This window comes from Lissotriton vulgaris, chromosome 2_1 (genome assembly GCF_964263255.1).
Source record: "Lissotriton vulgaris chromosome 2_1, aLisVul1.2, whole genome shotgun sequence".
NCBI lineage: Eukaryota > Metazoa > Chordata > Amphibia > Caudata > Salamandridae > Lissotriton > Lissotriton vulgaris.
Genome location: NC_141687.1, coordinates 295,845,217 through 295,862,732, shown reverse-complemented (window position 1 = coordinate 295,862,732; position 17,516 = coordinate 295,845,217). Strand labels below are relative to the sequence as shown.

General features: G+C 45.2%; 1 protein-coding gene across 1 annotated transcript in view; it reads right to left on the bottom strand.

The window, feature by feature from the left end:
* Window positions 1–17,516, bottom strand: part of TEX14 (testis expressed 14, intercellular bridge forming factor) — a 1,917,691-nt gene that overhangs the window by 1,720,645 nt on the left and 179,530 nt on the right. Inside the window, exons 3-4 of the mRNA XM_086954052.1 lie at window positions 7,438–7,603; window positions 6,577–6,713 (exon numbers count right to left, since the gene is read on the bottom strand). Of these exons, the coding sequence (XP_086810178.1) occupies window positions 6,577–6,713; window positions 7,438–7,603 (303 nt within the window). The remainder of the gene's footprint in view (window positions 1–6,576; window positions 6,714–7,437; window positions 7,604–17,516) is intronic.

Here is a 17,516-nt window from a genome sequence, read left to right as displayed (position 1 = left end):
ATGTGAATATATGCCACCCTTTTTGGACAGTGAGAGCTAGTATGTTAGAGTCCTCCCAGCTCCATTTTCTTTTGACATCTCCCTGGAAGTCCTTCATAAAGACAATAGCCACACACCTGATTTTGTCACCCTGATGAGAATTATTCTCTTGGAAATTGGATTTGAACCTGTGCCTGTCCTTCTTCAGCAACTGTGTTTTCTGCCGCAAGCAACTCTCCACTTTAAAATAAATTTAGTGGTTTCAGGAGCTTAGCTGGCAAGTTAAGACCTCCAAACCGATGATTCTAACCATAATAAATGGTCAACTTGCTCGTTCTCCCCAAAAATAAAGTAGGAGCCTAGGAGTCGGAAATCCTTCCCCGCTTAAAAACCATGACAAGCTTAAATTCAAGTCTTGAAAACTTTTTCAAAAGGATAATAACTTTGAAGAGGTGCCTCTTATATATCTAGGATGCAACTGTTTTCACCCGTATGGATCAGATATGAATGACACTGGGTTTAATTGTAAAACATTGCGAGGATGTGGAGGGCTGAACTGGTACCATAACTGAATTACTGGAATCGAGATATGGGTTTGTGCATGCTGGCGGAGAGAGTGGTCTATGAAAGCAGAGGCAGCTCTAAAAATTGTAATTAAATATTGGAATAGATATTGGGGTGATCTGTGTAACCCCTTCGAAAGAAACGGACATATGAGCTTGAGTCATGAATGCTTTGATTCTAATGATGACCTATGAATTACTGAAGAGTGGGTGGAGAGATCGGTGTTTTTGAAGATTAACTGGAAACTTGACTATGTTTGAATATGATGTAATACAGCAAGATTAAATGCATATAGTCATTGTTACATTATTTGACAAAAACCTTTACAGCATGTGAACATGCTACCTCGGAATAGCTCATTTGGGTTCCAAAGGTGAGGTGGATTATACATTCCCTAATGAATGTGACAAATTTAATAGCCCTTCCTCCCTTAACCCTGTCCCGCCCTGTCATTTAGCATGTCCCGCAAATGTGGCCAATGCCAACTGATGCCCACTCAAAAAGCCCCTTTTACAGGAACGTTTGTGGCTGAGGGCTCAATTAAAGAAAAGGAATAGTTGCACAGCTTTCCCTGTATGGGCTGCAGTAATAATGCATGCACAGTTTAATGATCTCTGCCACTTCTGGCCAAAGAGAGCAAAACCAACCCTATATAGGGAGCAAGTGTGCATGATTACCTGAAAGATTCAACTGAGTCCTGTCGGACAAACATAGGGTGTCTTCATATAAAGTAGAGCTCAAAATTTTGTTTACTACTGCCTTCTGTTCATTATCCATGTCCGCTGCACTGGGTTTGCTAGTCAACTTGGGGCTCTTATTCGTGACCCTTAGCCAATTTATGAGGCTTTCTATCAATGAGAGATGCTTTGGCCGATGCAATCCTTCAGTAGCGATACGCTAAGTCTGTGAAACAACAAATCTAATCACAATAGCTTTACATGTATTAGAGTAGGATTGCGTTTTGGACTATTGTATCTGCCTCAGCTTAATAGGAACCATATTTTCCTTGCTTCTGTTTCCCACCTGTGTATATTTTTTACATGTACTACTGCATTATTTTATCAAATGACATTGTATACTGTGTTTTTAATATATATCTGAATAAATTGTATATTTTTTATGAAGTTATTATTTTTATATTTTCCTCTTTGCTCCTCTTTGAATTGAATGTTGTGTACGCAAGTGTCGATGCTATAGAAAATTTACACAAAGGGGAAATTTTGTTTTGCCATTTGTCTTTTGGTACCCTACCCCTTTGGTTTTTGGGTCCCTCTCTTTTACTAGAGAGTGTGCATGATTCCAACACCTTCCGACATTCCATCCTCAACCTGCGCCACCAGGAAGGCACATACGGAAATACCCTGGTCATTGGCCATTACCAAATGCACACACCACACACCTCAACTACACAATCATGCAACTCACAACACAGGAAATGCACAAGTCACAAGCTCACATACAACATGCACACCTACCAGACACAACAACACAACTAACTGTGGGAACCTGGGCCAGCCATGTATATTAGCCATCAACGGCATGGCACCTCAGCCACACAATAGCAGAATGTGGGACGAGGTAGGGACCAGGCATGTGCGAAGGAGGCAAGTGGCCGATGAATGAGAATGTACACAATGCCAAGTGTGGCATGGTTGTGCTAGACAGAGTGCAGTATGCAGACCACACACATATCCATGTCAACACACGCCGCTGGTGTTTTGAGTGTAGTGGACAGCGGACGCAACCATGTCACCCCAGAAGATCGCGGAAATGTAGCTTGTTATGTCCCCTCCCCCCGTAAGCGTGAGTGGAGTCGGCTGGCCCGGCATATGCCAGGCCAGCATAGGGGTGTGGATAAAAGGCATGTAACTCTGGGCGGGGTCCTCTTCCGGAATGCCCAACGTCTCTGCCAGGGCAGCGCCGCTCACCCCGACACGATGCCGTCACCGTGAGCGGGGTTGCCTGCGATCCTGTGCGCCTGCTGCACCCCGGAATGCTGGTCCCCGAACCAGTCCTGCCCATCCCTGTGCACCCAGGACTCAATGCCCACGTGCCGACACCGGCCTGTGTCGAAGAGGATCCACCACGTGCTAGAGCCCTCTCCAAGCCCAAGGCCCGCGACCTGGGCAGCCTCCTCAGACCATTACGGCCTCTGCAACACAGGCCCGCAGTACTGCTTTCTCATTGCCGCACTCCACCAGCCCGCCACGATGCCATCACCGTGAGCGGGGTTGCCTGCGATCCTGTGCGCCTGCTGCACCCCGGAATGCTGGTCCCCGAACCAGTCCTGCCCGTCCCTGTGCACCCAGGACTCAATGCCCAACTGCCGACACCGGCCTGCGTCGAAGAGGACCCACCACGTGCTAGAGCCCTCTCCAAGCCCGAGGCCCGTGACCTGGGCAGCCTCCTTAGTCCATTACGGCCTCTGCAACAAAGGCCCGCAGTACTGCTTTCTCATTGCCGCACTCCACCGGCATGCACGGCGGACTATTAGGTCACACATTTGGAACTGAGTCTTGATTACACCATAGCAGAGCACATAAATTATGGCTGAGTTTATGTCACTATACTCCCTTCGATGTGGTGCCACCAAGTGGAAGTAGTACATCACAACCACAAGATTCTGTGGACCCACACAGACTACTGCTTTCGGACTACGCTGCACCCAAGTAGGTCACAGAATTGGAACCGAACATCGATTATTCTAAGGTAGAGTACTTATCATTGCATGCAAGGAGAGGCGTAAGAGGATGACAAGTTGCATTTTGGAGGAAAAAAGGATCAATGACACGTGGCTGTGGGCCACTGCTGACTGCTGCCTACGGCCTACACCGCGGTCCAGTAGGTCACAGAGTCATGATTTGGCAATGGCGGTGTTCATTTCAGTGTACCGGAATCATCGCAGACTGCATCCACTCTCAGCCCCGGTGCCACTAAGTCTGTTCCCCGACATTCAAGGACACTCTCAGGTCGTACATAGATGGCATCTGAGTCTATGGACAAGGGGGTAGTTTTCATTCTCATGCAGCTGATACCGAATTGGTGGTGGGAATGAGGCTGTCGCTTTCCACTCCTCCATTTGCTGCTTCCTGATAACTTCTGCCCTCTGCATCATGCCCTGGTGGACCCCTTCCACTGTCCCCTGCAACTCACCATCACATTCACCTTCGATATTGACGGGGACCCGCTCAGTCTGCTTGGCCCAACCTCAGTGGACCGCAAGTCACCGTCCCATGGTGGTATGCCTGTGCCAGCTCATGTGCATCCGGGGCTGCTAATGTGCATCCGGGGCCACTAACTCTGCAGCTCGAGTCCGGGACCCTGTCTGAATGAATATTGGATGACCTCTGTGATGGTGGTCTTGGGGTCATCAAGGCCATGTGTCTGTGGCCCAGCGCTGTCCGCTGCCTCCGGCCTCAACTGCGCTCACACATCCAATCGAGTCCTGACCGGCCGGGACGTGACATTACCTCAGGATGCACACGACACCATCACCAGGGTCAACTAGAACCACCATCTGCCAGAGTCAAAACAGTGGTACTAGCAGACTAACGCAGTTGCTCAGACCTGTTGTGAATGCCATCATCTGCCTGATCCCCTGCTCAGCACTCCAGGTGCCACTGACTCAGTGCACTTCAACCCATTGACCGTTACTAATTGAGTTTTGTGCTGTGGATAGGTTCTGTAGCAATGTCACCTCAGGCAGTATGGGAGACCTGGGACATTGATGAGGAAGATGATGCAGGTCTAACACACCCCACTGTATCTGCATTAGGAATTGTTTATTCCTGCCAGACGCATGGGATTTGCAGGCCTGCCGCTGGTTTCGCTGCTTTTTGTATCGCGATTGGCCTCATTGCAACTTTTTTTGCGTTCGTGTTTCACATTTTTGCGGCATTGTGTTCAATTTAACACAGCCATTTTACATGTTATCTGGAGTCTATCGCATGGTACGGTTGTGTTGTGAATACTTTGTTAACACAGAGTAATTTTCCTGCAATGGACTGCTATGTTGAGAGTTGCGTTAAGTCACTTTTGCGATGGTTATCACACGTTCTTGAGAATATGCCCCACTGTTTTCCAATATCCTTGGTCAGATCCCCTCTTAAAGATGAAAAATTCTTCTTGAGACCTCAAAATAGGATATTTAGAAATTGCTTGGTCACTGGTACTTCTGTGTCCAATCGTCTGCATCACCTTCCACGTCTGCCACGCTTCCATTGTCTTGCGGCACAGTATGCTTTGTGATACCTAGTTTCAATAGAAGACCACAAAAACACGGGCTTATTTACAAGTCCAGTGCCCTGCCTGCGGGTCACTTTTTTCGACGTACCGGCAGCGCAGAGTGCCTACGATATTTACAAGGCCACCTGTGTGGTTTTTCATGGCCTTGTAAATATAGCCCCTTTTTATGCATCACTCTGCGTGAAAGTGGCGCTCCATGGGTGTTGCTGAAGATGCTCCCACGCAACACAGATGGAACCTGACGCATTCCCAGATTTACTAGGTTCTGTAAACCTGGGAATGTATCAGATTCCTATGCCTTCCTAGGGGAGGCATATGGGAGGCGCAACAAAGAGAAATACCTTACATTTTCTATGTGTGCTGCATTCTGCCCATTCCTGCCCTTTTCTTTTGACGCACAGCAGCACTGCAGGAAGGCTTCCTGTGTTGCAGTGCGACAAAAATTGTATATGAGGCCCACCCTGCTTTTCTTTGCTTTTGCAGCTGACATCTTGCAAAGGCTGTATCTTCCAAGTGCACCCATCTTCCAAGAGGGCACATCTATCCACTGACTCCACCACTGCAACAACACATGCAGTGAGGGAAGGTGAGGGAAGGCCACTGCTCTGGGACTGAGTCTAAGTACAGGAGGGCAGATTTACAAGGAACTGATGCATCTGCATAGATGTGTCAGTTTCCTTGCGTCAGCACCAAATGTCCTTGTGCCACTATGGATGCGCTGTATTTACAATACAGTGCTCCATGGTGCAAGGATTAACAGATGAGTCCCAAATTCTGATGCATCTGTTGGCACAAAAGCGAAGCATGGCTGGTGTTGCTCATGAAAGTGATGCAGCTCCAGCAATGCTCCCCAATAGATGGGTGAGTCCCATTCAAAAAGTCCTGTGCCATTCCTTATGTCTGGTCTGAGCAGGCATAGGGATTTTGACGCAGTAAAGGCATAGAGTGATGCAATAAAATCTTTTACATTGCTCTGCGACAGTTGTACATGGCTTTTTGAGCGCCCACCCTGCATACATTTTACCTGACGCAGGACTTTACAACATGACGAATCTCCCTAGATACGTCACGTTGTAAATAGGCCGCAATATTTACGCTGCGGCACGAAAGTGATGCAACAGCAGTGCAAAAGTCATGTAAGCAGCTTGTAAATCTGCCCCAGTATCTGGTACTGCTAGGGTACCTTTCCAGTACAAACCTTATGCTAAACATCATACATACACCCTTGTACAATGGTGCAAGGATGTGTGCAAGGTGTAAGGCAGATTAAAGTGTGTCAACCCAGGCTCAGAGAGCAAAAGCACCATATCATAGTAGATATAGTGTTGTTCTGTTCTCGCCCTTTCATACAAAGCTGCGCTGAATGAAATAGTAAATTTGCCTCCACATATAAATTGGGGAAAAAGTTAAGCGAAAAGCCCCAGAAAGAGAGTGCAGCTGGTTGAAAAGACCAGACAGGTTGTAGCTGTAGTAAGATATTGTGCAACTGCAGAATAATCCATGAATCTACATTTGCATCATTCTGAAAGGACATCAAACCTAGGGGAAAACAAGTGCTAGGATAACCTGTAAAAAGCTAATAGGGCTGGGTAGAGTGTGTCTCACATGACAGATTTGCCTCTGAAACATTGGGAGACTTGATTCTGATTTAAAAATATCAGACTCACCTCTTAAGATGGTGACTTGGCTCAGTAATATCCTGGTACATATTTTGCATACACAGGAATTGACAACATGCACTTGAATGCTTCCAATAAAACACAGCAAGAAATTAACAATAACTCTTACCCGTGTGAATTAATTCCAAAAAGAGAAGGATGACATAAAAGCCCCTGGGACGAGTCAACCTTCGGCAGCAGATCATATGGGAAACACTGAACCAAAGCCTGCATGTGTGCTGAACAGCGCTGCATAAATTCCACCATCTTCAAGAAAAATATGAATTGAGGCACAGGTCATTCATTTCTCTAATGGGAACCTAAAAAGCATGTTTGAGGAGAATGCTGCTGGTTCTTCAAGAGCATATAAAGGAACCCGAACCAGAACAATTATACCCGTCTAAATGCCATGTACAAAATGACTATGTTTATGAGAAATTTGCACAGTGCACACTAACAATATGACTAAAAAAATGCTTATGCGTCCATAATAACATCCATAAATTACTAATGCCTGACAGACTGATCCTGATCCTGCTCCAGAGATAACAAAAATAATAAAATAGATAAGGAAGAATTGGCATTAGAAAAGCAATTTTCTGAGATTTTTTTCTGAATTCAAAGAACTTTCGACAAAACTGATTTGTATTCAATAAAGGCAACAGGAGAGGACCTGACTATAAGTGCCACTGCAGATTAACAGCATGTTTTTCAATAATGTACGTAGGAGCTTACATGAAAGGGGAATGTCACAGCGTGGATGTAGGTAATACTGTCTTTTTCTATTATGATTGTATAATATCTATGCAGGACAAGATGTCTCTTTGAAATTTGACTTTGATTTAATTGTAAGAAAATGTAATTCTCTTAGTCTGAAAGAGAGCAGTAGCAACTAGACCTTTGTGATCTGTAGAGCACGTGGTGGAGTTGTGACTACAGGGTGGACAACTAAATTAGAAGAGAGCACAAGACCTATGTAAAAACGATTTACCTGAGGACTGCGTTCCTTCCCTGCCATGAGCGCCCAAGCATGTGGGTTCCTTCCATCATTATCATGGAGTCGCAAGTCTCCTCCTGCCTCCATCATCTTACTGAGAACACAGTGGTTTCCCGAAAAAGCTGCTGCATGCACCGGTGTGCTCCCATCATAACAGCGGCTGAAAATGAAATTTTTATTAGAATTTAGAAAGGTAGATGAAACTGGAAAAAAACAATCCACTTCATCATTTGTGTGAATCCCAGGCAAAAAAATAGTGTAACAAAGCTAAAGTGATTTTAATTAGTCTGAGCAGTATACATCTAAATGAGATGGCTGCAAAGTGCATATGTGCCACAAGTGCGTCACTGATTAGGGTTAAATTGTATAAAACCTTTGAAAGTTGGGTGATCTATGGGGCATGTTCAGTAACACTTTGCTCTGAGTTTGTGTCACAGCGCACAGAAAGTGTAAAAAGTGCTAAACCTTGTCTAAGCATAGACTTTTGTACTGGAAAGGCAGCCTTCAAGTACAAAACCAATGATAGATTTAAGAAATTGGTTGCTGGTTAAAGGGGGTGAACCCCTACTCAAGCAGCAATCACAGTCCCTGTCAGGGTGAAGTCACAAGCAAACCCCAAATTAATCTGTGATCAACCCTCTAGTAACTTGGCACAGAGCAGTCAGGCTTAACTTAGAGGCACTGTGTAATGTATTTATGAAGTACTTCAAACAGTAATAAAGTGAAAATACAACAGAAAAATCCCACACTTATTTAGAAAAATAGAGGAAATTAAATAAATCAAGACCAAACAAACAAAAATCTAATCAGTAGAACTGGAGATATGAAATTTTAAAGATTGCAGTTAATATAAAGCCAGAAACCCCTTAGGAGCTTATTACGATGGTGGTCGGTCAGACCAGCAACCACCCATTGCCATCATTTTGGGCAGGCGACCGTCCGACAATGAGTTGGTCATCCTAATAGCCTTATTAGGATACAACCGCCATGCAAGCGGTTGTAAAATGCTTTTTTCTACTGCAGCTTGTGCTGTGGGCCAGGAAAAGGCCTGCAGCGCAAGCCACAGGAGAAAAAGGCACTTTGAGCACATCCATGCACTGTGTGCCCGGCACCATGTGGTGCTTGGCACGCAGTGCATGGATGTGTGGCGGGGCACTACATCTGCACCCCAAGCAACTTAGCAGTGGTCCACGAGGACGGGGGTCCAGCTTGGGGCTGCCAAAGTCTGTTTCTGTCTCGCTATTCATGGCGGTGGGACCACCATGAAGAGGCAGTCTCTTAATCCCTAACCGGCGTCCAGACAGGAGCTTTTATCCTGTCGTAGGCGGCGGTCCTACCCCGACCTCTGCAGACTGACCGGCTTCATTGTAATGTAGCGGTTGGATGATGCCCTGGATCGCAGGTGGACTGCTACTGACAGCTTGATGGTTGCAGCCTGCTGGTGGTGCCTGTAATAAGGTCCAAAGTGTCAACTGTAGTTATCAGGTTGTGCCGGACTGGGACAAAATCACAAGTTGAGGCCAAACGCGAGAGAGAGCGGGATGGCTGCATGGAAGCAGTTGGGCCCGTTGAACACTAGTACCTCAAATCCTGGATGCGTAGTATTGCAAGGTACTGCGCTGAGGATGCATCACAAAGAGAAGGCATTGAGTGGTCCAAGTTAGAGATGTGTCACGCTGTGCCAATAATGAAGAGCTGCAAATCTGTGATGCACAGTCCTGTATCATCATTGAGGAGGCTGTAGACTAGGGTGCTTGTGGTGCGAAGTCCTCCAGCGAGGATGCGTTGTGCACCAGTGTGTTTCGAAAAAGATGCGGAGCTTGCTATGCAGAGTTCTGCAGCGCCAATAAGGCTGCTGTCAATGAGGGGCTTGTAATGTGAGGGTCTGCGTCTGGGATTCATCCCACATTGGCGCTTCCAATGAAGCTGTGGGCTGCGTCAGAAAAGTTCACGCAGTAGAGAAGATTGAACAGGTCATACTTTGGTTGAGATACATTGAAGACCTGTTCACCTAAGGAGGGGATGCAGTCTCAGAGACCTCCTTGTACATAGTGACATCACCACGACAAGACAGGTGATGGAACATAATCTTCAAGGTTTCTTCCCCTATGGTTATTATCAGGCTTATAGGAATAGTTACATACATAAAGAATTCACAACAGCCAGGCAGAATTCCACCAGAGTAATACCTCAGTTCTTGACATACAGCTCTTCCTTTGTCATATATATATATATATATATATCTTAGAATGTCCCTGCAAGCTCAGGTATGTGGGCAGTACCATCCAGATGGGTAAAAAGACGATGCTCGAACATGAAGGCAATTAACAACAAGGATCCCCACTTTCCTGTAGCAGCATATTTTCAGGACAGGCATTTTTCTGACATTACCCTTCCGTCATACTATGCCATTGAGCAGATACCCAATAAGAAACACGGTTGAGACTGAGTACTAAGACTCAGGGAGAGCCTCAAAACATCATAGACTTACAAACTAAGGGGCATATTACAAACAACTAGCGATAATTATTGCTAAGTTGGTTTAGCGGGGATATTTTTATCGCCGAGCTGCGGCGATTTTTATCGCTTAGGAACCTTGCTATTATCAAGGTTTATCTCCTAAGCGATAAAAATCGGCCAAAATGCATGAATATCGCTGAAAAGTCAGCGATATTCATGCATTACCGAGCTAATGCTCTTAGCCATGTTATCCACCTACCATTGGATAACATGGCTAAGAACTGCTCAGGGGCAGGTGTTAGCTTTTGGAGATATTCGCGCTTAGCGCGAATATCTCCAAAAGTTGGTAATAGGAGATAGCGATGTTAGTGACTGTTTCCAGTCGCTAACATCTTGGCACGCCCACTTTGCATGTCATTAGTGATAAATGACATGCAAAGCGGGGCCCAAGATGGTCGCTATTTCCTACTAGCTAGTGTTAGCGACAGCTAGGTTATAGGGAGATAATTTTATCTCCGCTTTCTTGGCTTTTAAAGCCAAAAGAGCGGAGATAAACCCCCTTGATAATATGCCCCTAAGAGCCCAGGTGGGCTCAATGAGGAACGGGTGTACATCTAGACCATCTGTCTGATGCCCACTAGAGGAAGTTTAGTGTTGCTTTGAACGCTATCGTGTCACAGCTGGCACTGATTGAATACAGACTATGACAGACCCTGGACTTTATGAAACATCTGGTAGACCCTTTGCAGGCACAAAGTACTCCAACCTGAGGTGTTTCTAGTAAGACCTGTTTAGTCCACCTTCAGAGACTCCCAGTGCAACTTAGTGCGTCAGTTTCCTCACCCCCAGCTCCTTAGGCTGCCAGGGTGTTATCTGGTGTTGCTTCTGTTTCCTCAGGACCCTGATTGCAGTGCCCGGACTTCCGCTAGTGGTGCACCCTGTTTCCCCAGGACATGGGTTGTAATCAACTTGCCCCTTGAAGCAACCCCATACGTTGTGGCCTTAGGGAATGTCCCCTCTTGACCAAACCTACACTAGAATCTTACAAAGAGATTAAAAAGAAAAGGGTTCATTGGTTTAACTCAGATTTCAACTTAGTCATGGACAGCTATGAATCCATTAACATGGTGCGAAGTGTACATTGGCGATGTGGGTGGGGGACTGTGTTGTGGTAAACTTTAATAAAACCACCATTACTGCACGTGTTTTGACTACCTCAGGCATATTCAGATCTTTTAGACCATGGTTTGACCGGAACTGATCTAAGGCCCTCCATCAGCTGAAGGTTTTTGAAACAGTTCAGTTCTCTAAATTAAAATAGATTACCAAGTGAAGTGTAAACGCCTACTAAATGATCAGAAGAATTATCGGCAGCTAGAAAACAATCTAAATTTTAGTGGAGGGTAATGACACACAGTGTGACATTAACAAACGGGAAGAGGATTTCCTCACAACAGGGGAAGAAAAAATCCCTTATTTTTATACCCTGCCAAAAACACACAAAAACTGAAAAAACCCTCTGAGTCGCCCGATGGTATCAGGCATTGGTTTGCTTTTGTGATTTTTTCCTCAAAACTAATATGCAAGCCACGTCCACCTACTTAAAAGGATACGAAGGAGCTGCTGAGACAACTAGGAGGCATATTACCAAGCCTGGCGATATTAAATTATTGCCGCTTTAGCGGCCGTTTTCGGCCGCAAAGCGGCGATAATTATATCGCCCTATTAGCAAGCTGTCGCTAACTGATGTTAGCCACAGCTTTGAGGCGATAGCGAGCGGTTTGGGGACCGCTTTGCATGTCAGCGATATTTATCGCTAATGACATGCAAAGTGGGCGTACCCAACCTGTTAGCGAGTAAAAACAGTTGCTAACATCGCTATCGCCTATTATCAACCCAGGCGTATTGATGGAAATATTTGCGCTAAGTCTGAATATCTCCAAAAGCTAATGCCTGCTCAGACCAGTTTTTAGCCATTATATCCAATGGAAGGTGGATATTATGGCTAAGACCCTATTGGCGTTAATGCGAGAATATCGCTGTATTATCAGCGATATTCACGCATTTTGCTACTATTGCCGAATATTTTATCGCTTTAGAGATAAACGTTGCTAATAGCACGTTATCTCTGCGATACTATCCAGCGATGCTTGGCGATAAAAAAAAACTCGCTAAGCCAATTTAGTGATAAATATCGCTAGTTGTTGGTAATATGCTCCTAGATTCCCTTACTTTTAACCCGGACACTTTTCCTTTTGTCAGTCTTGGCATTGAGAGTCTTTACACTAGCCTCCCCCAAGATGAAACACTGAGAGGCATATTCTGAAGGATTTATTACTGAGTTGTCGGCACTTTATAGCAGCCAAAGTGGCGATAAAGTTATCGCTATATGTGAAAGTGGGATTCCAAACTGCACACCTATTCTCAAAAACTTGGCAAAGTGTGCTAGAGTAATCAATTTATCAAAAAACGTGCTGCTGTGTGCTTAAGGTCCAGCCTATTGGGCCTGTGAAACTAATATGTAAGAAAAAGTGCAGAGAACTCCGTCCCTGTCACTCAGCGCACTTATGTGTAAAGTCCCTAGGGCTTCAATGAGTAGTAAAACAATAGAAACAATAATCTCAAAATGTCAACCATATAATCAATACCATTGTAATTTAATTAAATCCTTCACTGAATCAGATAAACAACCATCAAAGTTGTCACTTCAATAGCAACGTGAAAATCAGGAGTTCAAAGTAAACACAAACGTATAAATTATATGTTAGGCCTCAATTTAGGCTTCTAACTATTTTTTTGACAAGAACCCAATGCATTTTGGGTACAACCCTTCATCAGGGGGATAACATTTTTGAGTGCTTTCAAATTCTGTTCTTGAGTTTAATAGCCACGTGCTGGAACAAGGAAAACAAGCATTGGCATAGCCAATAGGTTTCGCCTTTGGGACCTTAAAAGTATTTAGTTATGCAGCACAATATCCTTGGTGCAACTACATAAACTGTTGCATGGCTAAACACTTTTAAGGTCCCAAAGGCGAGGCCTATTGGCTATGACAATGCCTGTTTCACAGGGGGCCTGAAAAGTGATTTTTTTCTGCCCTGTGTCTCAAGTATATACGTCTATCTTTGACGACGCACTAGCCAGCAATGCCCCCCCTGCCACCCCCCCCCCACACACACACACTTCCACTCTGAGTGACACTGAGGGGGCTTGTAGGGGTTTGCGAAGAATTGGTTCACTTTAGGTGTCCCAAGGGCTTTATGCTGAGTTTTGAAATAAGAGCTGCACATCTCTTTTTGATTACTTCAGCTCACGCTCTTTTTACCAGAGAGCGGTCAGGGCACCCATTTCATGCAGAGAACTGGTTTACAATTACAAAAGCCCCTCTTACGTACGACTAGGGACAGGAAACAACACGGCCTGCCCCTGGCACGAGACAGACAAGAAGGGACGTGCAAAAGAATGACCTCAATAGGGAGTGAAAGGGGGAGGAAGGAAACACGCAGGAGGAAAAGTGTAGGCGAGAACTGAGGAGGGAGTGAAAGCAGAAGGGTGGTGAAGACGGCAGGAGAAGGAAAGTGAAAATTATAAAAGTGAATGGAAGGATGTAGATGAAAAGATGAGTAAAGATAGAGGAAATGCAGAATAAGGAATAAACAAATGAAGTGAGTGGCATCAATTGAGAGAAAAGAAGAGCTGGAGATGAGAAATATTTTGTGAGGAAATAAAGCACAGGGTGAGAATAAAAGAAGAAGAACGAAATCACGACTGAGAATGGCACTATGGAGAAGAACTGAGAAGGAACAAAATTAACAATTGGGAACTGCAAGGTAGAAAGGAGAGGGAAGTAAAAGTAAGTCAAAGGAATGATTGGGAAATGGAAGGGTGTAGGTAGGTTTAGCTAGGAAAAGGTGGAAATTAGGAAGGGGAATGAAGCAATTGACCGAAAGGAGGAACCATTGAGTAAAAATGTGATGTAAGACGAAGGAAGAGCCAATTCAGATGTAGGACAGACAAATGAAAAAAATGCAAGCAGTAACAAAATAATAAAGAGGGGCAAGCCAAATGAGAAAGCGGGAGAGCGAGTGCCCAGGAGTGCTGCATGCTTGCGCAATCTGCTGTTTTTCAAAGCACATACTCGTGCTTGTGGCGCGCCGCTGCGCACTCCCGCAAGCTGTATGCTGCCACCAGCATGAGTATGTGCTTCGAAAAACAGCTGAACAACGGCTTAAGGTCTCCTATGCAGCGCATGCGTGCTGCGTAGGCGAGACCTAAAAAGGAACAGGATTTAGTCATGAATAGTTCCTCCCATTATGCATGATGGGTATTAGACACCATCTTGGGAGAACTTTCTGCCTTAGCTGGGTAATTGGTTTCTGTGGCGAAGGAGAACTGCTCAATATGTAAGGAATGAGACAGGAAGACTGGTGAGGAGGTAATGCTCCAGGTTCGATAACTGTCATTTCAAGGCTGCCATATGGAGTACCCACATATGAAACAAACAACCAACTATGTTCCATATCATTCACATTTAGTTGGTCCTCACTAATGTTATTTCTTACAAAGCACGGATACACCAAAGATTTGCAGTCCTAGTGATTTTAAACAAACAGTGGAAAAAGAAAAAAGGGAAACCTACAGGTAAGAATTGGTGGTTACTGTACTATCTTGGTAACGCAATGTTAAACGAGACTATATTACAGCAAACCTATGAAGCAATGACTTTAACACTCTACATGCCCTACTGATGTAGAAACATGGCACATTGTACCTCATACAGTATCGTGAAATTTATGCATCAACTGCAGGAGGCACAAATGTCAAGGGATGTTACTCAAAATATTTTTACAGTGTAACTCCCTCACCACCGTCCTTGCGGCAGTCATATATTAGAGCTGCCTGACTGCTTTACTACATCATGTTCAGGGCCACTGGAATTATCCAGCAAGAGAGGACCAAATTATGCAGCAAAGTTAAGTGAATTTTATGGCAAGAAAAGTCAAATTATGCAGCATAATGCGGCACAGTATTTAACAGTAACACTTTGTTATTTCATAATTGATAACATTGTCTGGGTATTGGTTGCCCCTCATTAGTAGCATTTTAATAGCCAAATATAGCAAAAAGCAACAAAAAGTTGTCACGTCCAGCTTTGCAAGGGGCCTTTCAAAGCACTGCAACACGTGCTGCTGCATTATTATTACCTTTTGAACCGCTTGAGCAAGAAACACCATTTTTTTGGGCTAAAATCTGCAGAATATGCAGCAGATGGTGGATTATGTGGCAAATGCAAAAAAATCTATAATTATGCAAAAATCCGCACAATCGAATAGTTCCAGTGGCCCTTATCATGATGCATAACATCACAACTATGTGCCCGGCTAAATATGTCTATTACCAAAGTAGAACAGCTGGGCAAATAACATTCGACCACCCAGTTTAAGAAAATGGTTTAGGTCCTTTGGCATACTGATCGATAAAGATAATTATCTAGTTGAAACGAATTTAGATTTCTCATTAAGAAAAGTTAATAAACTATACATCTACATCTGCCTAACAACCCCACACACAACCAATCGATGGAAATCTCAGAACCGTAACAAGGGTGTCATGATCATGATAGTGCGAAAATGCCATCCTAAAAGGTAAGAGCTGTAGGTTCAGATTTTACTCACAACAAACGAAAAATAAATGTACTTGTATCCCTAAAAACGTTACTATTGTTTAAATACCTCCAACGGTGCTACCACTTATTTCTAGCTTAATTTTGCCCCTCCAAACACACACACACACTGCTCACCGTTTCAGCTTTTCGGCTTCTGCCTTCCATCCCATCTTTACTTAAAAGGTAATGGTTTGTCATTGGAAAAGTAGATATTGGCTGGTTCGTGAGTTGTTCAGGCTGTACCGTGCTGACTGCTGAGGGAGATCTTTATTGTAAAACGACTAGTGTGGGTATCAAAGGGGTCGTTGGTGGAGATAGAAGGGCAGATTTGTCGGTTATGGTTGTGAGTGTGACATGAGGTGACTCTGAAATCTATTTGTGTTGCAGTGGAGGGAAGGTGGCTTTAAAGAGCTGTGGGGGGAGATGCAGGGTGTCAAATGCTGGCTGTCCTCGCTGCAAAAACACATGTTCTGGTATCAAGGGGAGGCGGGGGAGGGTAAGGTGGGGAAGTGATGAGCTGAGTCGTGCTGCGGCTCTGGAGATCAGTGTTGGCTGAGGCAGGGGTTGGCGGTGGCTAAGGCTAGAGACAGCAATAAGAGGTGTTGGAGCGCTACATGTTTTCCCCCGGGGTTCTCTGCCAACTCTACAAGGCCGGGCAAGAGGGTAATGGATTTCGCCATAAATCTTACGTAAATCGAAACCTGGATTATATGTGTAAAAACAAACACTGAGAAATATTTTAGAAAGAGATGTGGAAATAGGAAAGAAAGCCTTCCCTTCTAGGGTAAGAAATAGTCACCATGACAACCAACCCTCTCGGAGATAAGGCGGAAGGGGCGTGGTTTAGATGTGCTTCCATTACACGCTAGCCTCTGCGTTTTCGCCGCTGCTGGATTGGGCGCTTTGTGAGCGTGTCTCCCATGATGCGGGCCTATCACTGCCACTGGACTTATAAATGCAAAAACCACAGTTGATGGACAGAATGCAGAACAATGTCATACATTCACCCCAGTACAGAGATGTGGGCCTAAATCCATCGTTTTTCTGCACTCCACACCACCCCAGTTGAGACATGGCCATATGCAAAACAGTCTGACCTTGTGCATCAGGGGGACAGTCCAGCCCGAACTGCCAAGCCATGCCTTCCCTGGACCAGAAACAAGCTTCCGAGGACCGGTTTCTAGCATTCCAGCCGTCTTCAGCCTGGCTTGCTTGAATCTAGTGGTGTGGAGAGCATGGGACTCACGTCTGAGCATACCCATCTCACTCGCAAGTCACTGTCCCGTGGAGGTGTGCCTGTGCTGGCTGCTGTGCATCTGGGCCACTAACTATGTGCAGCTCAAGTCAGGGACCCTGTCTGAATGAATATTGGATGACCTCTGTGACGGTGGTCTTGGTGTCATCGACGCCATGTGTCTGTGGCCCTGTGCTGTATGCTGCCACCAGGGCTTACACATCCAGTTTAGTCCTGACAGGTCCGGATGCGGCATCACCTCAGGATGCACACACCGCCAGGGCCAACTCCAACCACCATCTGCCAGAGTCGAAACAGTGGTACTGGCAGACTAACTGAGTTGCTCAGACCTGTTGTGAATGCCATCATCTGCCTGATCCCCTGCTTAGCACTCCAGGTGCAACTGACTCAGTGCACTCCAACCCATGGACCGTTACTAATTGAGTTTTGTGCTGTGAAGAGGTTGTGCAGCAATGTCACCTCAGGCAGTGTGGGAGACCTGGGACGTTGATGAGGAAAATGATGCAGGTCTAACACACCAAACTGTATCTGCATCAGGAATATCTGGAATGAACACAATCCTAGTCATTTTTATCAAATGAGCGCGCTCAGCTGTAGTGCCCCAACCTTAGTGCCCTGCAACTCACGGACACTTCTGTTTATATGTTGGGTGACCTCTGTACTTGCTCCGGCTCCCTCCATGTTGCTCACCAG